The sequence below is a fragment of the Rhipicephalus sanguineus genome, chromosome 3, assembly GCF_013339695.2.
Source record: "Rhipicephalus sanguineus isolate Rsan-2018 chromosome 3, BIME_Rsan_1.4, whole genome shotgun sequence".
NCBI lineage: Eukaryota > Metazoa > Arthropoda > Arachnida > Ixodida > Ixodidae > Rhipicephalus > Rhipicephalus sanguineus.
Genome location: NC_051178.1, coordinates 148,225,698 through 148,251,151, shown reverse-complemented (window position 1 = coordinate 148,251,151; position 25,454 = coordinate 148,225,698). Strand labels below are relative to the sequence as shown.

General features: G+C 44.6%; 1 protein-coding gene across 2 annotated transcripts in view; it reads left to right on the top strand.

The window, feature by feature from the left end:
* Positions 1 to 3,980: 3,980 nt before the first annotated feature.
* Positions 3,981 to 25,454, top strand: part of LOC119387429 (RNA polymerase II elongation factor ELL) — a 79,318-nt gene continuing 57,844 nt past the window's right edge. Inside the window, exons 1-10 of one of the 2 annotated variants that reach the window (XM_037654822.2) lie at positions 3,981 to 4,156; positions 5,273 to 5,320; positions 14,032 to 14,270; positions 15,319 to 15,353; positions 16,974 to 17,130; positions 17,305 to 17,375; positions 18,915 to 19,071; positions 22,850 to 22,943; positions 24,278 to 24,521; positions 24,875 to 24,941. In XM_037654822.2, the coding sequence (XP_037510750.1) occupies positions 4,025 to 4,156; positions 5,273 to 5,320; positions 14,032 to 14,270; positions 15,319 to 15,353; positions 16,974 to 17,130; positions 17,305 to 17,375; positions 18,915 to 19,071; positions 22,850 to 22,943; positions 24,278 to 24,521; positions 24,875 to 24,941 (1,244 nt within the window). In that variant the 5' untranslated portion in view covers positions 3,981 to 4,024. The remainder of the gene's footprint in view (positions 4,157 to 5,272; positions 5,321 to 14,031; positions 14,271 to 15,318; positions 15,354 to 16,973; positions 17,131 to 17,304; positions 17,376 to 18,914; positions 19,072 to 22,849; positions 22,944 to 24,277; positions 24,522 to 24,874; positions 24,942 to 25,454) is intronic. The other variant, XM_049413510.1, reaches the window with a different exon arrangement.

Here is a 25,454-nt window from a genome sequence, read left to right as displayed (position 1 = left end):
GCCTAGTCATGCACCTTGAATTTATGTGCCAGAGCCTGCGCTTATTCTGCACACAGCATTTTTACAGTATTGTAATGGTGAAGTATGTCGTTGTAGATATGTATAGCAATAAATAAGGGTGCCTTTACAGGCAATGTTGAAAAAGTAAGATGTCAGACTGCTAGTCAAATACTGTGGAAAGTCAGTCTCAAATTTATAGATTGTGAGTGCTTGTTCTTGCAAAAATTTCACATGAGGAGCTACCCTAATAACATAGGTTGGCAAACTCACTCCTGAGTCGACTCACTCAGACTCAGATCGGGCCGTGAGTCTGAGTCTGAGTGAGTACGGGTGAGTAATATTTTGCTCAGTATGAGTGCGAGTGAGTCCGGTTGAAGAAAATTTTAGTGAGTCTGAGTCCGAGTGAGTCCAGTTGTGGAAAATAGTGGTGAGTCTGAGTCCGAGTGAGCCCTAAGAGCAGAATATATTTCTTGAGTGAGTCCGAGTGAGTTGCAATTTTTGTTGCCGACTTATGGTCCTGTCTACTCATCTTCAACATTACCATCAGCCTTATGTCGGCTTATGTTTTTACTAAAGTTTATTCACACATATCTCAGCACACTAGCATTCATGCGCCATCCCAATATTATTTGATCAGAGGCGTGAGTTAGGGGAAGGGGTGCCATGACCTCCGCCCGCAAACTCTTTTATTGGAAGTTCTTTATAATAATATCTCATGTGAGTCACATATTTCATTAAAATATCCTTACAGGATTGATACATGATAATGATGACAAATGATATATGATGATAACTGCTAGTTTTTGAAGGTACAAGATCATAGGGCTGAAAAAATCCGTAATCCGAGTTCCAGCCTTGAAGAAGACAAGGCCACTTGTCGAAACGTCGGCTCGAGCACCCACCCCCTGTTTACGGATTTTTTCATCGCACGCTTCCATCTTCCGCTTCCTGCAGTTTTAAGATCATAGGACGTATCATATAGCACTGATTATGTGAGATATTGGCATTAAAGAGTATTGACACCATGACCAAAAAAGCTAATTTTACTCGAACGGACTCATCAGTCGACTCACTCAGGCTCACTCAGACTCAGGTGAAGCCGTGAGTGAATCAGGCTGAATAATAATATATTGGTGAGTTTGAGTCTGAGTGAGTCTGGCTGAGAAAAAGTTTAGGGAGTCTGAGTCTGAATGAGTCCGGTTGAGGACAATTTTGGTCAGTCTGAGTTCGAGTGCTCACCCCAGAGCAAAATATATTTCTTGAGTGAGTCTTAGTGAGCTCCAATATTTTTGCCGACCTATGCCTCATAATAACCTCAATGAACACCGCCAGATAATGATTCAAAGGTTGCAGGTTCAGTCCTTGTCGGCGGCAAGTTGCCTTTTCGTCCATTTCACTTTCTTCAGATCTATCTCATAATTACTACAATATACTTAAAACAGTACAATTAACGTCCCGGCCCTAAACCTTCCTTGGCCTCATTATCTGTTGGTTTTCATTAAGGTTATATCAAACAAAGAAACGAGCCCTTAAGATTCACTTCTTTCATTTATCCTCATAATAAGTGGTATATATGCTTTTGAAGCTCTAATATAGATCAAATAAATTTTCACAGCAGGGAAAAATTTTTTTTTTAATGTTGAAGGATTCTGGTTGTACTGAATATACCACCTGGACCTAGCAAACGAAATGATGTGCCCTAGTGCACGTATTGTGTGCTGTATACATGTGCTGATGATTGAAGCCCTGTTAAAGTGGTGTATACGGTGCAGCAAAAAATTAGGCAACCCACTCTGGTTTATTTATTATCACTGTTCTTTTAAAATGAAGCTAAACTAACCATGAAGCACCAATTTTGGTGATGTAAAAGCACTTGATGATAGATTCCTCTTAAAACTTTGGTTTCCAATTAGGACTCCAATGTGCTCAAAATTGCTAAGTACAACTAAACGGTCAAGTTCAGTCTTTGGTGCATGCATGGTGTCGCTCGTGGAATATTTGCAGTGACAGTTTCACGACGGTGTTTCGAAAAGCTGTCGATCAAACCGATTGAAATTTGCTTGGGTGGTAAGGAAAGAGCTAAAATATCACAAACAGAAACAACATATATATTATTTCGATATTGGAAAGGAGATATCACCACCTCTTTGTGATAAATATTGTAAGACAAAGCTCTGCAAGCGTATGAATAATGCTCACAATATACATATCAGTGTTATTCATTTCAGTTTTATTTATCTTTTTTCATGTTTTCCTCTTTGCATAACGTCATTAATCATTTGTTAGATACAACCATATTTGTATTACTGCAACCGAGTTAGAGTAGAAGTTACTCAGATGAAAAAGTACTAGTTGGAATTACAGTGTATTTATTGTTTCACTGTATATTATATATAGTATCTTAAAACTGTTCCTAAGATTTCTTTTCTCCATAGTGCAAATGCACCTGTTGAAATTACCATGGAGTGAGGGGCGTAGCCAACGTTTTATTTTGGGAGGGGTCTGAATCTCGGTGTTTGTATATGTGTACGTGTATTTACAAACATACAAACCGAAAAATTTCGGGGAGTTAAAAAGCTCTTGCTACATGTGCATGGAGTAATTAGCTAAAAATATTATGGTGACATTTATTTTGTCATTTAGTCGATTACCTGCGGACGATTCAGGTCTGTCTTTTCGAGTAATCTAGCTCGCTATAAAGAAAAAGAAACGCAACTGTATAAATCATCATGCGCATGCGCGCACACACGCATATGCACTTGAGTTATTGTACGCTGGACTCACCGTATGCGTCAAGTGAAGTCACGTTGTAAGCACAATATAAAGACAAACAGGAAACTTCTTCGAATCAGCCGCCTTACATCACACTTTCTACAGTTGACGAAAGACGGCGACACAAGTGCGCACTTTCACCGAAAAGGCAGCACAACTCTGCGGGATCGGTGGCATCATCGGTCGAAATATTAATAAATTATTTTGCATTGGAAAGCTTCAACATGCGTTAGCGTCATATTGTAGCGCATACCTTTACATAACAGACTAAGTGAAGCACACTGGGGGAGCACCTAAAAAGATGGCAAAGTTGATGTTAATCCGCAATGTGACGTCAACTATCTATAATATTAGTGGATAACAGTGAGCAATGCTTGAAATTGTGCAAGTTGGTGAACTGCCATGCTATTGCGTTACCGTAAGGAAACAATTCGGACAAGTGCGAACGAAGAGGAACGAAACTGAACAGGTAAAACGAAGGTCGATGACCTTTGCCTCGAAACGGATCGCACAGTTCAACTGAGTACTAGCTGGTGTGAACGAACGCAGCAACGTGATGGTGTGTATACTTTGGCTCATAAGAAGTATTAAAGAAAAGCGTGTAATGACCGAAAGACGCGCTGCCTCGCGTCGTCTGCTCAAGCAGACGACGCCAAGTGGCACGTGACTGTCATGACGTCACCACTTCAGAACTTTACGCTGTCGAATATATGCTTTATGCCGTGACTTTTATAGTAATTTGAGAGCGATGCAAATACATTTATACAATTATTTGTTGCAATACTGTATTGCTGGTGTGATGTGAGGGACAGCTTCCTTATCTATGTTCCTTCTGAACTTAGCCGATCTCAAAGGCTTTGCCCGTAAGTGTTACAGAAACCGAAATATTTGCAGAGATATAATCCCCATGATGTTGACACAGCCGTTTCTCGTTTACCAAACAACGGCAGCTTTTATCGCGCAAATACGGATAAAGACAAAATATTTCAGAAAAAGAAAAAAAAAAGCCGATGACGCATGAATGTGTTGTTACTGAAACTGTTCAACAAAGGTTTGTGCTGCAAAATTTTGTCTGATAAATGTTAGCGTTGTCGTTTGGACCCACCTGCAGTGTTTTTCACATCTGTTTTTTATGCTTGTGACGTCAAGAATAACATGTCTTTTCAGAGAAGAGAACGCGCCTATGACGTAAAAGTCGTGCGTAGACCGCGCATTGCATCATGGGATCAGATGTTCATCGAGAAAGGCCAAAATGGCGGCACTGGTAGAGGGGAGCCAATATGGTCTGTCTTCACAGGGGAATTACTCGAAAAATAAAACGCTTATATTTGTGAAACTCACAGATTCGGCGCTGAGATCCATTGAGGAATATTTAAAGTACAAGGTCAGTATGTCTCTTTTCATTTCTAGCTCTCTTTGTTTCCCAGATGTAGTTGCGGACGTTGAAACAGCTGTTGTTGGAGCAGATAATTCGACTTGCCAAGCAAGGTTCCGATTTTTTGTTGTGATAATTTATTGTTTCAGCTACTTCGAGTGTGCTACTGAAGCAGCCTTGTTATTGTTAAACGTCGCAATATGTTTCGCGAGTGTGTGTCGGCGCCGTATGATATTGGCCCCTTGTCTCCTTTTCAGTCGGGCTGTTGTCTCGCCTTACGCCACCTAAAAATATCCGTAAAAAAACTTGTCCTTTCAGCGTGTCGTTTGTGTCCGCCTAATCTTTGCTAACGGCAATCGTTACATCGGTTTAACCTTCGTCTCGTAGCGCTTAAATGGTTTGACAAGACGCGTTTTTTTTTATTTTTTAGTTTCACTGACTTTTCTCGAGTGGTTGAGTGAACGCTCTGCAAACGATGCCGTCCACGTATTGAGTTTTCTACTTGTTGCACTGCGAGTTTTGTTTTTCAACGACGTGTTGTCCCCATGTTTGTCCATTCGAGTGCTTGCTCTGGGTTGTGGCGCAATTGTCGCGAGGAGCTGCTTTAACGCGAACCAGCCGTAACCTCCTTTTCGGGAATCGAAGCCAGAGCGGCGGCGAGTGCTGCCTTTACGCACTTGGGACATTTTTGTTGTTGTCGGCGCGTCGAGGCAGCAGGCGCTCCATTCTTTTTATTTTTTCTTACCCCGCCTCGCGATAACTGTCTCCTCTTTTGTGGCACGATCTGCACCGCGGCAGCATATGCAATTCGGCTGATAGGCGTGATAAGATTGCCTCACGTGAGAAAGAAACACTAGCAGCCGTCGTACCATCGTCAACACGTCTGCATCCTGCCGCTGTTACCCGTGCATGTCGTTTATTTGCAGCGACGTTGTTTGCGTGTCATGTTAACCGTGTCGCGCCCGTCTTTGATGCCTTTCCGTCGCAAACGCCAAGTGTCTGATTCCGAGAGCGGAGCTTGGGCGATTACCGTGTCGTGACGACGTCGAGCGTTTCCACAATCGCAGCTTCAATAAAACATTTACTAATCGCTTTCCCAATGTTTCCCTTTTTCTTCTACAACAGGGCGGATGCACGCAGAAGCCCTCGATACAGTTTGAAGGGAACCAAGGGGTGAGTGGAAAACGCTATGTTTGTCAAAACTTGTGCGACGACGCATACCGATGCATAGTGGACGCTGTGCTTCCCCGCTCGCGCTGGCGGGGGAAGCCGGTGACGGGACAGCATAAACAAGGCTCTCGGACGTCCTAGTGCTCGAATGTACTACGCAGTCTCTCTGGAAAGTGACCACAGAGAGGGGCCGAGTTGCTCGGGTAATGGCATGGGGATAAGGAGTGGATAAGCTGACTGTGGCGGAGGGGTGGGGGGCAAACGAGGGAGAGTTGCCCGAGAGCTTTGCTAGCTCTTTGCATTGCAAGAGTTCATTTGACGCTGGGCAGTTTTGGATTTTCGCAGCCGCCGCTGCTGCCTACGGCCTTGACAAGGGACAGGTTTCGTTCAAGGACGCTGCTGCGCTTTTCCAGGCGCTGAGCGCAGCGAGCGGTGGCGCTGGCCCCATCAGCTCCTTGAGAGCGGCCACGCTCGATCGTTTTTTCTGTTTTTTTGTTTTCAAGCATGAGGGGGGTCTTTGTAGGCAGGCAAGGGCCACTAAACGGTTATCATCAACAGACGGGCGTCCCTCTCGTGCGTCGTCGTGGACGACCAACAAGGACCGCGGCCGCCGCATGTCGACGTCCGCATGTAGACGAGAGATGAAAAGGCGCAGTGCCGAAGCCGTCGGACGGGCGCGCGTTCAGCGCACCCGGCTGGTGCGCGCGTGCCGCGTCTGTGCGTGTGTACGAAATGGGGCCAAATTCCTAACCTACTTGGGCGAGCGCGCGGCGCGCGAGACGGCGGCGTCGTCTTCCTTGTTGCAGTCGCCCAGCAACAGGAGCAGACCTGCTTGCAAGCAACCCCCCCCCCCTTTACATATTTCTCTCTCTCTTCTTTGCCGACCCCCACCCCACCCCCAACACCCTACTATCACTGCCCTACCCCCCTCCACCAACAGCGCGCTTTCATACTGGAGTCTTTTTCGTTGAGTCACCGCAGAATTGTGTGGGCCTTGCCTCGTGCAAGACCTGTCAGTTTGAGAGATGTGTGCACTGTTTTAATGAGTACAGTATGTTCTATTATGTAGCTCTTATTAAATGTGAAAGTAGGGGCGTTCAGATTGGTTGTTTTACGCATGAGAGCCTCTTGCCAATTTGTCATGCTTTTCACACTTGCCTTATATGCAATGTCTGGAGGATATATTGCTGTGTCCCAGCTGTGCCCTGGTCATAACAAAGATGACCTCGTCTGCTCAAGAGTCCCGGCACAATCAAGAGAAGGCCTTGCACATTCTCATGTCGGTTTGTGTTCGCGAAGGTATCAAGCAACCAACAGGAAAATTTGTCCCATGTCAAATTTCTCTCGCGGTTTCAGAACCACGTTTTTGCAGTGCCTTGAAGAGCAAGATATATCTTCAAAAAGCTTCTGGTTGGTGCAACAGTGATTCAATTGAGTTAACCATTTATACTGCTCTAGCCAGTCTTCCATGTTTTCGTGCGTGTCACCATGAAAGGTATTGGGAATCTGAAGGTTTTGTATTGTTACCATTGTCATTGGGCTGCCTGGAAATGCCATTTCTTAAAGGTTGCCCATTCACAGAGGCGGTTCCTGTAAGAGATCAAATTCTGGGCTCAAACCTTGCAGATGGCAGCTTGTTTGGTGCACAGGCGTCTCCACATGTGGGTGTCTTGTGGGACTGAATACAAGGTTGCTCAAAGAAGTATCGATCATGAGGTGATGGTACCCAGCATCTACAGACTGTCACATTTCCTAAAGCGCGGGGCCTTTATTGCGAGATTAGAAGCACAGGGTCGTACTTGGAAGGTGCCATCCAAGATTCAGGCTATCAAAAACGCCTTCTTCTACTCTTGATCATGCTGGCGCTCTCGAGCGGGACGGTTGTCATCTTTGTCATCTCCATTACGTGGTTGGCCATAAATACAGACGCAGCAGTATTTGTCATGTCTTTGTATAGTAACTAGTCTTCCTCTTAGCAGAAATCCTGTTGACAGCGATTTGTGCCATAAGGCAACATACGTCATCACCACCTGTTGACAGCAAGGTCTATTATTGGAACTACCAAGCTGAATTTTGTAGCGGTTGCTCATAGGCCATTCATTGGTTTTGTAGTATCTGTCCAGCCAGTAATAATTGAGAATAAGATGAATAAGGAAAGGATGAACTCAACCATCAATGAACGTATTGGCACTTCAGAAGATTGATGCTCCAGTCAGCTACAACACAGATGCCGATGAAGTATGAGTGTATACTGTCACCTTGTGGCATGGTATTCTTGGTGTGCATAGCACCTTTATTCGCCGCGAGATCGGGCTACAGGTGGCAGCACCGTCGCCGCGCTAGTGTGGATAGGTGGTTGTCGGCGCGTATACAAACGTGCACAACAACGCTTCGTTGTGAGCGTTGTGACCCGATTTCCGGCAAACAAAATGCGTTGACTGCAGCTTTGCGGTAATATGTGCGCTCTTAATTCCCGAATTATTGCACGAAGCGTGCCGAACGTTACAATTACTTGTGAGAGAAGCACATTCTGCCAACGAACGGGTTGCTCGCCTTCGGCGACGGTCGGCGTTTTCGCAATGGGTGACGGGGTTTTTTTTGTTGTTTTATTTGTACATGTTTAGCTTGTGTTCCACCTACTACGCACTGCTGTATCGCGCGACTGAATTAACTATTTACTTCTTGTTCATTTGGATGCTCCTCAACAAAAAGAAAGCCCGTATTCCTGCACGATGAGTTGAAATAGCACTTTGTGCACTGCGTGCTCAAATATTCATTCGCATTTCTTATTCAGTTCTCCATGAAATGTTGGACAGTTTATAGGTTTACTGAGGAAGCTGCGTGGCTGACAGCGCTTTAGCGCTACGGAGACGTTTAACACGCACACGCTTGTTTTTATTCCAGTAACAGTACACAAAGGTAACTGTACAGCACGGAAATTTCTTCGATTGATTCATTGCACGACAGTAATTGAACAAAGGTCCGGTTATTTCACGGGACCAAAGTACGCTTTTTCATACGAATAATGTCCGCTGCCTTCTGTCAATCTAAACAGCGCAACACAAACGCTCAATATAATGTAAAGAAAAAGAGATGTGGCTTCGCGTGAAAATACTACGACATAAATGTAAACTACGCCGTTTGGATTAATTTTGACCATCAGCGCTCTTTAAAGGAGCACTGACATCAAATTTACGCATGTCAAGATTTTTGTGCCCACGAGTAGTTATCTACCCCCTATTAGCGATCCGCGACCGAAAATGCAACTGAGGGACGAATAGCTATCTGTTTTATTGATTTATATTACCGGTATCTAGCACGATTCAGAACGGCCGGCAAGCCCGCCATTTCTTAGCGCTGGCAGCGCTCCCTCGCGGTCAATTCCAGACCACGCCCCAGTTTACCACTTGTCCACAGAAAGGAGTGACGTGAGGATCAGCTGCTCAGCTAACATTTCGTCTGCTAGGCGCGCACGTTCAGTCATGCCTTGTCACCAGCATCGCCGTCGTCGCCATCAAAAGTATCGACTAGTGTTGAAGACGGCATTCTGGAACTTAGAATCAACGCGATACGTGACGTCGCGAATCATTTTCGCTTCGACCCTTTGCAAAACAGCGATTCAAAAAAAAAAAATGAACGCTGTTCCAAGCAGCAACGAGGAGGTGCTTGGGGACGCACGCTTGGGCCATACTCGCTGGTGTATCTCAATTAGCTATATCAGAGAATTTTAGCGTGCACAGAATTCCGGTATACGTAAAGGGGTCTATGGAATATCGGCATAGCGAATGCACACCAGCGGAGAAATAGAGCACAACAGGTTTCTACAATAACAATTCTGTGCTTGCCAGGTTCTTCTTTGCCCCGCCAGATGGCCCCACCTGTCCGGCCTCTCACGGTTACGGCTGCAGTAACCCGGTATTACGCTAGCGCAAGGAATGCTACGGACGAACTAACATTCACTAATAACTCTACATAAGTGTTACTTGTTAACGATGGTATTCATCTATAGGCTGCTCCACTTTGATAGCTTGTGGTCGTGTTGGCGTGTACCGTACGTGTAATGAAACGCCACGCACTTTCCGCTTTTTCCGCGCCTCGACGAGCAGGTCCGTACTACGCAGCGGTTCCCCAACATGCTGGCACGTAGTCGCTCCGATTGATCGCACTTGCGCCGAGGATTACACGAGAAATCAGTCGATACGACACGATGAATTGCAGGCACGGATTGGGACAGCAAGGAGAGCCACTGGCTGGGAGTAAGAGTCGGCGAGAGCGTCGCCTGGTGTCGGCGGCACAATAAATACACTCAGATCGTCGTCACTGTTACTGGCGTATCGTCACTCAGGATGGTATTTGCGGAATGTATCACACTTGTTACGTAGCACTAGTGTCGATGTCGCAGCGTGATCAATCTTCCGTTGAGCTTTCGTACGCTGTTTGCCCTCGGAATAAGATTACTTCCACGCGACGGACGCCATTCAAATTTGGCCAAGGAGACCTATGCATACCGAGCAATTGAATGAAGGGCACATCTCGACTTTGAAATTTGATGTCAGTGCTCCTTTAACGCGCACCTTAATCTAAGTACACGGGTGTTTTTGTATAAATTTCGCCACAAGTTAAAATTGCGCAAGGCAACGCAGTTCTGCGATTTCTGTGTCATTTCATTTTCTGTTCTTTTTAGGGGACAATTTAAGTACCGAAGTGTCAGACATGACTTAACAGAAATATATCTCTCTAGTGAGACCAGGACCGTACACAACTAAAGCTCGTCGCGTAACCTATAAACAACACCTAACCACAACGCTCAAGTACATGCGAGCCTTTTTTTACCACCTCGCCGCTAAAAGGCTATATCCACATGAGATTTAATACTTCTCATCTTTAGGGCAACGCCAAGTGCACTTTGCAATGTGCTTGAACCACAGAGCGGCACCTACACTGATGTGACTCTCGTGAATGGAGGGTACGACGACCACACACAGCACTCTCGACAAGTGCACTCTCTGATCTTATTACAGTACATATACAGCCGATCAAGGCCAAATGCTTCTTTACATCGTATTAGGCATACATACGAGCGGTTAAAGTTGCACTAACGCAACGAAACAAACCGCCTTTTGAGGATCTGCATGACGTACGCGCACATGCAAACACAACGGGGCTAGCAGACGACGCACGGAGCAATCCACACTACGCGCGCTTCAGTTAGAAGCCGCTAGGTGGCGACTCCGCTCGATCTCGCGGCCAATACTGGCAATGCTGGGACCCTGACGTGGCACAGGTGCTCATTAGTGGCAATTTCATAGGGGTTAACTTAGTAAAGCGTTTAGATGGGTAACTAGCAATCATTTATAGGCTCTTTAACGAGGCTGTTGCATCTACCGTCTTCCACTGTTTCGCTCTTGTTGCTTCTTTTCTCTGGCATTTGCTGCATAACAGGTTAAAGGTGTCATGCATTGGATATTTCACGTACTTCATGGTGTGGTTAAAATGTCCATGCACTGCTTTTTCATAATAAAGGTCTTGCACAAAGGCACATCCCCTTCCCCTTTTGCTCAAGCAAAGATCGTTTATAAGGACCCCCTTAAGTGCAAACATCCGTGTTAATAACTCAGTGTATCACTGGATTGCACTAGCAGTAATGCTTCTGAAGTGCAAATTATAAGGAATGTGGCACATTAACCAACACCAAAGTGATTGAAAATATAAGTACTGGCTTGGTTCGACTGATGGCTTTAGCACACTGCGGGGCCACAGCCGGATGTGTGTCCTTTTAACGTGATAGCATTAAGAAGCTGATGTCGCAGAAAATCTGGTGTTGTCCACCGCGTCTACGAGCGAAAAATCTTGATAAATGCAAAGAATAAAAGCTGGGAATTCGAGCTGGAATCTGATCTCACGCATTTTGCATGGTAGTCGGGCATTGTACAACAGGCTTCGAAAAAAGACCAAGAAGACGTGTTGTGTTTGGTGAGGAATCACATTAACAGCCATGTAATATTGCATGGTGGAAACGTAGAATCCGACTTGGTGTCACCCCATGTGAATTGTTTAACGAGTGAGTTGTTTAAAGCTGCCCACCCATTACAAAGGGCTCAGCCATAATTAATCAACAGGCGCAGTGTCAGCAATGTGTGCAGCTACGTATATATGCATATCGCTTTATAGACACGTAGTGGGTACTTTGCTACTGCACTTGCAGTGGGCGCCTTCAGAGAGTTTACAACTAATCACACGCACACAGACGTTGCTTCCCTCACAGCACAGTTGAGGTATCCTTCGAGAAGCGAAGCATGGCAGGCGAATGAAAAGGCAATGTGAACAGTGCCCGATAATGCTTTCCTGTTCCTCTCTTAAATGTGGAGCATAAGCACAATTTTTTTGGAAGAATCACCTTGGCACATTCTGTGGCATGGCCATCAAACCTGTATGTGACTGTTGCATTAAGAGTATGTGGCATAGAAAAATGAATTCTGTTTAGATTTATGGCTATAGTTCACTCCATTGGGCAGTGCTTAAAGTATGGTTCCGTTGAAAGGGGGGGGTCTCCAGTAATTCAAGCAAAACTAAAGAGGGAGAGGGGAAAAATGGCTGTTAGCTTGTTTTGCACATCTCTTTATTCAAACAGCTGACGTGATGTTTAAAGGTGTTCTTTCTTTGCTCAATTTATGCTGCCCACCTGAAAAAAAGAGATATCCACACTCTTCAGCACACTGTGTGCTGAACAGTGTGCCAGTGTGCAATGTCACTGAACAGTGTACCATTGTGCTGAACAGTAAATGACCTAAAACAGATCACAATGAGTCAAAGCACCGGTGCTTCTAATGTCTGTTATATTATTTGTGAAACCATTGTTATGAAAGTGTGACATCAAGGACAAAGCATTTGCGGATGGTATCGGCAGTCCGGTGCGACTGTTAAACTAATGAAGTGTAAATGAACTTTTTGCAAGAAATGTGCTTTAATTACAGTTTATACTAAAAATGCTAGATTTAATTAGAGTGAACAGACCTATATAACATAAGTCCACAGTGCACATGGTTGCCTGTATATTTATTGAAATTTATACTTTGCTAACGCATAACTCTAGAATCTAGCGCTCAACTGCTGACCCGCAGGTTGCAGGATCGAATCCCGGCCGCATTTTCAATGGAGGCAAAAATGCTTGAGGCCCGTGTACTTAGATTGACGTGCACGTTAAAGAACTGGTGGTAGAAATTTCCGGAGCCCTCCACTGCAGTGTCCCTCATGATGATATTGTGGTTTTGGGACGTTAAACCCCAACAATTATTATTATTATTATTATTACAATCTAGTTGGGGGGAGGTCTGAGATCCCCCTCACTTTAAGCACTGCCAGCAAGACACAATAAAATGAGAAGTGAAACAAACAGAACAAAGGAAAACTGAAGGGACTCCAACATAGTATGTAAGTCAACATGTGCCACTCAAAAACACGTGGGTTACACCAATCTCATACTCATTGAATTACTGCAGTGCAAGATTTTTATTTCATATAAACTTTGTGCCTTTAGGTGTAGCCTCTACAGTGCTACATTGCTTTAATGAGGCAGTGTAATGATAAGATTAAATTTAATGTCCAGCTTTTCCTGGCACTATTTTTCTACTGCATTGTAAACATGCTGCTTAGACATATATTTTGCTCAGTGAACTGAAGCTACGACTTAACAGCTTCTCATTTGATCTATCATTTATGTCATGTCATCAAATCATGTGACAGTTGCGCCTTTTCCAGAATTGTATGACTACAGTTTCACATTGAAGGTCAAACTGACGAGTCTAACTGATCTCTAATTCATCCAAATTCTGTGGCATTTCTGGCAAACTGTAATGGTGGTGCAGCCCCGTTCCCTGGCTTCGATAGTAGACTCATCTATATTTTTTAGTTTTTCACTCGCTCATACTTTAAATGTAAAAATGTGCATGGAGGCTGCTGTGTATCTATACTATCTGAAGCTAGGCTTCAAGCTTGTTGCAGTATCCTTGAGCTGTTCATTTTGCTCAAGTAAGAACGTAAGCAGAAGTTGGCATGATGCCTCGAGACATGTTGAGACTCCAAGATAACAACCGCACAGAGCCAATGTCACTGTTTTATCATGGTGTTGGGTTGGCCGGCAGGGATAAAACAGATCCTCGCTTATCATTTTTAATGTGTAACTCGGAGTGACCCTTCAGTCCTTATCTTACTTTATTTTTTAACCTCAATGTAGCGCAGCCCCTCTGCCTGGTAATCTGGCCATTATTTGCTGCAGCCTGAAATTGTGTGTAAGACTTGGCTCCTTTTGTCTTATTTTTGTGCCAGCTGTTGTAAACAAAGAAAATGCAAAATTAAGTGAACTCAAACTTCTTTCACAATGTGCTTCAGTCTACAAGAATGCACCTGTGATGTTTACATAGAATTCAAGGCCCATGTTAGTGAATTTTTGCATCAGTTTTGTGGTGTCTAGATCATGCAGTTGTAGGTATGCCGCATGCAAGTTAGTGCACAGTTGGTCTTATGAATAACAAACTGAACTGCACTCCTGATCCATAGAGCCTAGAAGCTTGTACCAGGGGTGTTGTGGTTTGGTGAAACAATTTTTCTTGTCGTCACTGTATTGGGGCATACCGGCTGACACTTGATTACGGAAGGGTGCCAGGATGCGATTGCTGGGTCTTTCATTCTGGGCCTGTCATGACTGTTTCCTGCAGGTGATAACGGTTCCTCGCCCGTCACAAGGGGGCCAGCAGCAGCGCTTTGGCTTTGGGGTGTCAACGCTAGAGAAGGATGCACCGCAAGGCAGCTTTGAGTGTGTCCAGCAAATGGGCCAGAGGGCCCTTGAGTCCCTCGGCTGTCTGTTGCACAAAATGCAGATCCATGCCAGTGAAGACAGCTATGAGAAGACGCGTGTCAAAATGGCCGTTGTGGAGCAAGAGAGCAAGAAGAACTGGTGCGAATATACCTTGCATTTCCTCTCTGTGTTTTTTTTATTAGACCAGGAAAAATGTGGCAAAGTGTTCTGAATGCTTTAGAATTGTGCTTCACGAACCAGTTTAGGAGGTGTTGCACTTTACTTGCTTCGTTTACCAGTGCACAGTGACAGCACCTATGTGTTGCCTTGCTGTGGAGACTTTATGCAGAAAGGGGTTGTTGTGCTTCCTGTGGTTGTAAGAGAGGTAGCACAGTTGCACAAATAAATTCTGCTCGAGAACTGCTGTGGATGAATTAATGTTATGCAAGACAAGTCAACCAAACATACGAGTAGTGTTAACAGAAGAGTTTCCCAAGTATACTGACCAAATCACACCAAAAAGTTTTGAAGGATCTGTGCCGACTTGAAGTGAGCATTAAACTAACGTACTGTGCCTTGAACATACTGTGTTTAGTGCCATTATCACATTTGGAATACCTTTATGGCCATAGCGTGTATATTTGGTTTCAACATGGGCAGCAGTGGTTGTGTTAACAATCAAGCGCAGGACAACAAGCGCCAGATAGCACTAGGTGCATCTTTGAATTGTGTGGCAACCTAGAGTAATCACAATCTACAACCCTTGCATGCAGCTAACTACTTATGTTACTTTGCGAGCAGTGATAAATCAGTGTGACAGTGTTTTGTTTACACAATAGACTCCTTTCCCTAATTGTCAGAGTGTTGCTTTTTGACACACCACACTTGCCAAGCTAACGGCAGCATCAATTGCTGTTTTCAAATGAAAGACGGAAGGGCTAGCTGCATGTACTGGGAATTTTCTCTTGCACATGGTTTCATCACGAGAGCAATACCTCCACCCCCCCCCCCCCTTTTTTTTCGTTTAATAATAAAGGCAAACTTTATCTACACGTTCTTTGGAAAAAATTGCTGTCAGTTCAGCAAACTGCCTAGCAGGAAAGCTATCTTTACAATTATGAAGAGAGTCCAGTAACCTTTCTTTTTACGTTTGTGCAATAATGTTCAATTTAGCGCGTCTAATCGACCTTTTTTTTCCTCCCTGCAGCACCAAGGTAATTAAAGTGACATCTCCCTATGTAGGTAAGTTCTCTTTCTTTTTTTCTTTTCTAGGCAAGTGGACACACCATTACATAGTGTGTTGAATGCTTTAAAAGTGATGATCTTTTCATTTTGCTTTTCTTTTTTCCTGCTATGTATTAGCCATCTATTGTAGAGATGATAAAGCATGTCTTTCCTTCAACGGTGCTTTCGTTGAGCCCTGGCTATTGTTTGACATGTCCTTATGCCGTCGACCGTGACAGTTGATTGGCAGTGACGGACACGCTTCAGCTGAAGGCAGTAGAAATGAAACAATGAAAATTCTCAATGAAATATGAGGGCGATTGCCCTGTACAGGGACCTCATGCCACCGCTGTATCTGTGCTTGCTATTTGTCTGCGTCATGACGGAGTGTGCATTTGAAGTATACCATAAACTTGTTTTGTTCACCCGCTGCCGTAAATTGTTGCGCTGATGAGCACGTGGACAGCAGTTCGATTTCAGGCCACAGCAGATGCATTTCACTGGGGACGAAATGCAAAAACACTTGTGTACTTGGATTTAGGTACATGTTAACGAATCCCAAGTGGTCAAAATTAATCCGGAGTTTTGGGCTGTCTTATCATGCTTTTGGCACACGAAACCCAGAATTTAATTTTTTAGTTTGTTCATTTCTGCACTTTGCTTATTTCAGCATTTTGATAAACTTGGTGGTACAACTGCTGGGCCTTTACATACTGTGTTCTGAAAAAACTCTGCTTGCATTGCCACAGTACTCTATCTTGTCTTGTAGCAGATCAGTGCTTGATGGTCTGGTAATGAATTGCAACAGTTGCGACAACCACATTGTAATATAGGCAGGGTTCTCACACACTTGTGTGCCGTGATTTTAATGCTCATTAAAATACTGCCTTCTAGCAATGTGATTTCAGCTGTTCTCTCTACTTTTGTAATGAATTTGCAGCAGCCACACTGCGGGTTTTACTTTTCTTTAGTTCTGGTAGATTGGTTGAGTGTGAGGGAAGATTTAGGTGCATGTTAAAGAACACCAGATGGTCAAAATTTCCAAAGCTCTCCACTACGGCGTCCCTCATAATCATATCGTGGTTCTTGGACATAAAACCCCAACAATTATTATTATTAAGGAGGAATTTCTTAAGTGACTGCCGTGGAATATTTGTCAGGGCTGGTGTCTTTATGATGAAGTAGTAGTTCAGTATGTTGCAGGATTTGGTTTTCTGAGCAGCAATGCTACAGTACCTCTTCAACCATGTCCCTAACGTGCCGTTTCAGCATCTCGTAATTTTCATGCACTCCTCTGTAATAAGAAGTAAGCTACTTTATCATGGGAAAGGAAATTCGAACTACGAGTGTGTGTGCTTCCAATCAATGTTGCCATTCATTCCCTATGTCTCCATAAGTGTTCATATGAGCATCCATTACGATAGCAGTAGCATAGTGAAACTCGCACTAATTTACTAACCTCAAGCCCATCACTCTGGCGTGCATCTTAGGCCAGGCATTGCTTGAAACTTAAGCTACACCGGTAATCTAGGCCTTGTTTCTCAAACAGTTGTCTTCCCCAACTGGTGTTCTCGGCTTTGCCATCTTTCAGAAAGTTCTGTGCCTGATGCAGTTGTTTCACTTTTGCGTTTTCTGCAGGACGCAAGGTGAAAGTGAAGCGGCCACAGCTCTCTGTGCCGCCTCGCCAATCCTCGTCCTCACCTCCACGAATAACGTTCGGGAAGCCCACTGGCCAAAACCACAACTCTGTGTCCACTAACGAGAGCCGTTCAGGAATCGTTCGGCGGTCGTACAGGTTTGTCTTGTGCATATATCCTGAGCATATTTAGAGACTGTATGTTGGGCTTTAAAATTATGGATAATGTTACTTTCATTTGAAGCAAAAAAAGAAGGGGAGAAGCTAAAATTTTGGTTGACATTCGGGACCTCAGCTTTGCGCTTTGGTTCTCAGTGCTGCTCACTTCTGCAGGGAGAGGGTCATCCATCTGCTTGCCTTGCGGCCGTACAAGAAACCGGAGCTATTAGCACGGCTTATGAAAGGTATGCTAATTTTCATAAAGTGCGAATAATTTCATAATCGCTCATTTTTTACAAAAAATAATGTGATAACTGTATTTAAAAACTGTTGCTTGCGGAGTTTCTTTTATAGCCCTTTTCTTTCGATTGCTGAAATTTTTTTTCTGGACAATGCTTCATTTCATCTATGTTTTTGCGTTTTCACTTAACTGCAAGCATTGTGAGTACTACCAGCGTTTTACGTTGTATAGTCCTTTTGTGGGTGCTGACATGTTCTCTTCGTGTTATGTTGCCTTGTAGGTATTTCAATAGTGTTTCAATACCCATTATTGTACTTATGTATCTCAATTTTTATTGTTTGCCACCATATGTGCTCTTAATGTAAACATCCTTATGTTATGCTTGAATTCACAGTGCCTTTAAAGGGCCCCTCACCAGGTTTAACAATTTTGAGCTAACGAGCGCAATGCATACACTGGGCGTTCACGATCACGTCTGCCAAAATTTGCAACGCTACGCGCCGCGGAAATGGGTCAAATTTCAATGTGAACGCTGCTTACCCTTCCTCTCGCGGGCGCGCGCTTTAGAGAATGAGGGGATGACGTACATGAGAAAATGGCCCTACGTAGATGGTAGTGCTGTGACGTCGCTCCTCTACGTAGACGACTGTGCTCTGACGTCGCGAACAGTAGCACGTGACGCCGCGATAATTATTTGACACGACATGTGTAGTTTGTGTAATTTGTTGCTTGAATAGATTAATAAAACTTGAGAGAAATAATGAGACAGACAAAGGGAATGTGTGCGTCTTTTTCATTTTTTTTTTTCGTGAATTGCAGCGAGATGCGGGGCTAATGTACCTCCCTTTCCCATGCGTTCGTGTCCCCGCGGTTAGCGCATCGAGCAGACGCCAGCCCTGGAAACGAAAGTAATGTTCTGGCGCGTTCGAACACTCATTATGCTTATTTATTCTACCGTGTCCAAGTAAACGTTAATGCGGCACTGGCTCATGATACCGCCGCTCTCGTGCCCGTACAAATGTCGCAGCTTTCATGCCCGTCACGCAGAAACAGACCGTACACCACAGAGAACGCCGGCACAGCGCCCACAGCCGCTACATAAAAAAAAAGGGTAGCGGCCGTGCAACGCCGCTCGCGTGCTCGGGCTGGCTCAGGCACGTCATGCGCACGTGACCATGCATGCGCATGACGTGTTGATGCGTATGTGTCAAGTGAAGAGGGCAGGGAAGTGATTTGGCTTGCGAAAGCTACATGGGGCGAGTGGCAAGGGTTTCAAACTTGCCTCCTCGCATCATGGTTTCGCGCCGCTACAAATTATTGTTTTTCTCAGCTCGTAATGAACCGATTTGAAAAATTCTTGCGGCATACTGCTCTCCATTCGGCACACAACAACTTCCGGCGTCTAACTAAAATTTGCTATGTGGCCTGGTGAGGGGCCCTTTAAGGCACTTTGAATTGCTGTATATTCTCTCAGCTGGCAAACCAACATTGTTCTTTGCTTTGTTTTGAATCGTTGGGATGCTGTTTATTGCCACCTGTGCAGAGGGCATTAAGGAGCAGGACCGCAAGGGGCTCTCAGCAGTGCTAAGCCAAGTTGCAGTGCTCAAGGACAACTCGTACTGCTTAGCGAGGCATGCTTGGAATCAAGTGTGCGACGACTGGCCCTACTACACGCCCGAGGAGCAGGAGTTGGTCAAGAGGTAAATGGGCTACTTATTTTGTGTGCCTTGCTGAGAGCCTGCTGCTGTGGCTTAGCAGTGTAGCCGTTGAGCACAGGGTTGTGGGCATTACTGCTAATTACTTTAACTCCTTCCTGCCTAATAAGTGAGACAGATTGTAAAACGTGGCACCTTGTGTAAAAGTGCACAACACAACTGAAATATGGCTATTCCTACTGCTGCTGCCTTTTGGAACTTGATTAAAGCTGCTGGAACACTTATGTCAAGTGATACAAGATGTTTGTCAGATTGTGTGCAAAACTGTACCGGGTATCTCTTGCCTAACTACAGGGTTCGTAGCGGTCCTTGAAACCCTTGAAAACATGGGAATTTTAAAATGGCATTTTCAAGGCCTTGAAAACCCTTAAATTTGTCTGAGGTCCTTAAAAGTCCTTGAATTTCGTCAATCGAAGTACGTTCAGCCGTAATTTAGCGGATTTCTTTTGAGCGCCTGGCAACTATGTGCTCGAGCCAACAAAGCATCCAATCCAATCCCTTTCTGTAGCCATAACGCAGTAGTGTGGTTCCAGTACAAGGCAGCAGCAACGACGGAGCTAAGCCTAGCTTTTTTTGTGGAGACTGTGTGCAAGCGTGCGCGGATATTTGCAGTCGCGACGTTTATGGCGGCACTATGCCGGGCAAGTGCAATTTTCAGCCATCGTTGTTATGCATTGCTGCTTATAGGGAGTGGATTTCACCGGATACGTCAAACTCGCATCGGGCAAAGTGTAAGCCATGTGGGAAGAGCTTCGACGTGTCATCAATGGGGGAGTCTGCCCTTAAAAGTCACATGAAGAGTGCAAGACACATTGAGAACACGAAAGCAACTACAGTCCATGGTAATGTGCGGACCTACATGGTGCCAGCCGTTAATGAGCAATGCGTAGAGCCAGTTCCATCGTCGTCCGATGTGAGCAGCGTCTGCCAAGCGCACGAGTGTGTGACCGACGCGGAGATACTGTGGACCCTGAAGATGGTGACGTCCCACTACTCTTACAACTCATCATCCCGTACAGGGGACTTATTCAGGAAAATGTTCCCTGATAGTAACATTGCTAAGGCATTCTCCTGTGGGGAAAAGAAGTCCGCGTATGTTGTGTGTCATGGTCTAAGACCATTTTTTCTCTCTTGCCTGAAACGCGAAGCGGGGCAGTCTGATGGGTACACCATTCTTTTCGACGAGTCCTTGAACGACTGCTTACAGAAAAAACAGATGGACATCCACTTGCGGTTCTGGAGCACAACGCCGGAGCACGTAACGATGCGATACTACACGTCGGTTTTCATGGGACATTCGACCGCCGAAGAACTCCAGGAGAAACTTCTAGGTGCCTTGACAGATTTGCCGCTGGAGAAAGCCGTCCAGCTGTCGATGGATGGCCCCAACGTAAACTTGAAGTGTTTTAGAGGAATGCAGGATTACTTGCAGAAAAACCATCAAGTTCGATGTTTGAATTTGGGCACCTGCGGACTACACACCATTCATAACATTTACAGGGCGGGTGTTATTGCCAGAAAGTGGGGCCTAGAAAATCTTCTGTCAAGCCTCAGTGCCATGTTTCATGATGCACCAGCACGAAGAGATTTCTCCACTGTCACAAGCCAAGAGACATTGCCTCTGAACTTTGCTCCACATCGCTGGGTTGGGAATGTAGCCGTGATTGAACGTGCCATTGCACTGTGGGATGATGTGAAGAAATATGTGGAATGCACAAAAAGGAAAGACGTGAACGCACCAAGGTGTGCATCATACACACAGATATATGCCTTTTGCCAGGACCCGCTGCTGTTGGCCAAACTTAAGTTTGCGCTTGGCATTGCAATGATTCTTAAACCATTTCTCACTGAATACCAACTGGACAAACCGCTGATCTTCTTTTTGAAAAGGGATCTGGAGAGTCTCTTGAGGAAACTCCTCACGAGGTTCGTGAAATGCTCAGTGCTGTCAGCTTCTACAGGAATGATAAGCATACTCAAAATGGACCTCGCAGACCCAAATAACCACGTGTCTGCTGAGAAGGTTGACATCGGGCATGCTGCTGAACAAATAGTCAAAGCAGCAAAGGTGAGCGCCAAAGAAGTATTTGCCTTTCGAATGGAATGCAAACAGTTCCTTATAGCTACAACAAAAAAAAATTTGGAGAAGAGCCCACTAGCATATCAGCTGGTTAGGAGCCTGTCTTCGCTCGACCCCCACCAAATGGCCTCAAAGCCTGATGAGTGTCTTCCAAGCTTCAGAAAAGTCCTAGACGCACTCATTGCAGTTGGACGATTAGATGAGCATGAGCGCGATGCGGTACTTGGTGAATACGCAGAACTTCTGCAGGAGAAGCCCAACCTGCGGCAGTTTGACAAACACTCTTCTGGTCTGGATGAATTTTATTTTGAGCTGCTAAAGATTGATCCATCATATATGCACCTGTGGAAGGTTGTACGACTTCTTCTAGTCTTGAGCCATGGACAGGCCTCTGTTGAAAGAGGTTTTAGCGTCAACCAACAGGTATCTGTTGAAAACCTCAAGGAGATCTCGCATGTGTCGCAGCGAATTGTCTGTGATGCAGTAAGCAAGGCTGGTGGTGTCATGAGCATTGCAATAACAAAGGAATTGCGTAGATCTGTATCAGCTGCACACAGCCGCTATCGGGCCTACTTGGAGGAGACGAAAAAACATGTGAACGAGCAGGCAAAGGCATCCAAGAGAAGCCAAGTTGAAGAAGAGATTCACAGTATGAAAGTAAAGAGGCGGAAGCTTGAAGAAACGATTGCTGACTTAACAGCTTGCGCTGACAACTACGCTGAACGGGCAGAAGCTACAAGTGAGATCTCTTTTATTGTGAAGTCCAATAGCCTCAGAAAAACGGCAAGAGAAAAGGGTACGGAACTTGCAGAAATGAATGAGAAGCTAAAAGGAAAGCTAAATGAACTTAATATCTAGTCCACTACCTGAAGATGGCCTTTTCGTTGTGTGTGTGGGTCTGTGTGTGTAATATGTTTTAATTGTGAGGTGCAATATGTCTTGATATTGATTGTGAAAATGTATTTGCTTTTGCTTCTGTGAAATAAAGTATGAATTTTTATGCTGTAAAAAGTGGCGTTGTCTTTTTCTGCGATTTAAAGTGTTACTTTAGGTCCTTGAAAAGTCTTCGTAAGGTCCTTGAAAACCCTTGAATTTTATTTCTCACAGTTGCTATGAACCCTGTAACTACCAGGTTGAGCACGGCCCATTTTTCTTGCCTTCCATTCTTGTGGCATCATCTATAGAAAATGCAAATTGCAAGCCAACATTTGTAATCTATAGCCTCTTTAGATCTGGCAGCGCAAGTGGCTTGCTGCGCACGCTTCTGCAACTTCCCGGAGGCCATGCATAGTGAATGGAGCCTTTTTTCATTAAGGCTAAGTGCCGAGAAATAGGGGATGGATGTCGGAAACAGTGTAAGATGTTCAAAAATATGCCTTGCTGTTGAAGCATTGTGACACAAATATACATGCGCCATTTGGGAACTAATGGGCCAAACTTGCACGATGGCGTTGAAGCAGTGTTCTAGCGTGCAGCACCTAACGACGTGCTTGTGCGGTTGCACTGCCAGTATACTGTGAGCCAGAGTGTTGAACGACGTGGTTTGAGGGCCATGTAACTAATGTTGTAACTTTATCACAATTTCAAAAATATATTTTGTGTCTTCAAACAGCATTCAGGTTTTTGTGCACTATTTTTGGAGCAGCACACATTATGTTTGCTGAGGACATAACCACATTTCAGAATGCGGCCACACAACCTGACCCCTCCGAGTGAAAATGGTCATCACTCTCCTCCGGCTCACAACCCTACATCACGCACGTCACCCAGTGTACAGGTGAGCTCGCGTGACCCTTAACATTGTGACAGCTAGGAAGGCACAGTTACCTCGCCATTGCTGGTGTACTTGAACAATCGCACCACATTAAATCCAGCTAGAGTAGTAGTGTCACTTGAAAGTAAAGTATTGACCTTTTACGTTTTTGTAGATGTCTCTCTTGCTTTGGACAGTTTTGCATCACACTTTGTTGTGTCTTACAGCAGCACATTGCTTCTCTCTAGGGTTTTCTGCACATTGCTACTTGTATGAATGATGAAGCCCTTTGCGGCTGCTTGCTGTGATGTGAATTGTCAGTAAATTCTCAGCTATGAGCAAAGACTACATTGGAACTATAGACTATGGAAAGACTACATGGCACACATAATTGGTGACAGGTGGCATTTTCTAGCAAATAGTGTGCACTTTTGAGGCACTGGGCTTTTGATTTTACACCCATCGATCTATACCCAAAGTTTGATTTCTGGGACCCCTTAGGAACCATGAAATCATCTGAAAGAATTGAATAGTCTGAAAAAAAAAAAAAAACACACATAGCCTTTTTGCTGCCCTCAAATGCCCAAATCTTACAACTCTAAAGGATAGCCAGCACACTTATTAGCTGTTTCGATGCTCATATTGCGACAAGAGACAGCAGGTACTTGCATGTGTAGCTAAGGAGAATGTGTGCTATGTGCCGCAACAGCGCCCTTTTTCATTCACAGTATGCTTGAACACGTAGCACCTCTATATCGCTGTGAAGCCAACTTTTTTGAACCGTTACGACTGCAGACAGATTGGCGTGCAAAACTGCTGGCTCGAGGCTGTTGAATAATCAGCATGGTGGCAGCAGTGGCTTTGAATAATGCCGATTCAGACCTACTATCAGAGCAGAAAATCCGAAATCAAATGGCAAACACTTTCAGCATCCGAAGTTGTTGAAGTCCTTGTGGTACATTGGCTTTAGGCTGTCTGGCAGTGCTGCGAAGATGTCTGAATTTTCAGGCACGTCCAAAAAATTTGTTATTGGCTGTATTTGTCAACCAGTTGTTTTAATATCCAGTGCAGTTTTCCTTTTAAGTTTTGACGAACTTTCCAAACAGATTTGTGATAAGAGAGTCAAGGCTGTTAGATCTAGCACTCTTAATGTATTACACATTGTGTTTCATGCGTCTAGATGAAACTGGTAGATGAACTGCTTCTCTGTATTATTCCACTTCTGCACGGGTGCAAGTCGAAGTCTGCTAGCTGAACCGACGGTTGCATCCTAGAACCTTTCGGACATTACAAGAAATTTGCAAGTAGTATGGCTGCTATACTCGTATGCAGTTATCTCTTTTTGTTTCCTGGTTCAGAAACGGGAGCCGTGTCCAGAGCCCCCATCGTCTGTTCCTGGCAGCAAGCGCCAGAGGATCAGCCTCTGTACCAACGGTGCTGCGACTCGGCCGCCACACTCGAGAGTTCTTGCGGAGTCCACGTCGGGCAATCAGCCATGTCGCGTACAGCCGCCCAATCCCGAGCCTGTCACAAACGTGCCCTTCACCTGCCATTCCAGCCCTGGGTCATCACCGGACTCCAGGGACTCTGGAGACTTGCATGGTATGTGTACAGCTGTCGTGGAATGACATTAGGGATTTTCTGCTCTGTGTTTCAAAATGGGATGGCTCGACTGAGCTTGGCAATGTATGTGTGTTCAATCATATCTTTCTTTTTTTTTCTTCTTTTTTTTTAGAGGCCACATTGCTTAAAATTTTTTTGGCTGAAACTTCCCACATTCAGTGTTCCTGATTTCATTAATATTTCATGTCCCTGCACTGATATGTACCCACTTCTTTATTGTTTTCTTGCTTGTGGGATTTTATTCTGATGTAATTTCGGCAGCACTAAATTGATGTCGCACTTTGTAATTTCTACACTTTTGGAAATGCGTAAACATTTTTTTTTTTTTGCAGCCACTGGTGTTTCATCAGCTACCCCATCTCCACGAAATTCCACAAACCAAGTTCCAGAGTATGTCACGTAAGTCTTCAAATTTTCATTTTTTATTGTTTAGAATGACATCATTCTACAAAACAGCATGACATTTGTAAAGTACGTGTTCTTTGGTGGCTCTACTAATGTCTCGCACGAAGATGTTCAACTCTGACTGCATTGATAAATTTGTTTGCTGACTTCAGCAGGGGCGTAGCCAGAAATTTTTTTCGGGGGGGGTTCAACCATACTTTTTGTATGTTTGTGCGTGCGTTTGTATGTGTGCGTTTATATATACGCAAGCAAAACTGAAAAATTTCGGGGGGGGGGGGGGGTTGGAACCCCCCCAACCCTCCCCTTGGCTACGCCCCTGGACTTCAGCCACATGCCAGCTGTTGATTGGAATGCTTTTCTTAACTTCGTGGTCAATTTCACTTCCGTAGATTTTGATTAGCTACCGTATATACTCGTGTAAGGGCCGCACCCCTACTTTGGAGGGGGAATTTCGAAAAAAAAAAATTCAAATTGCAGCTAGATGGCGCTGCCAGTTTTTCTGCTTCC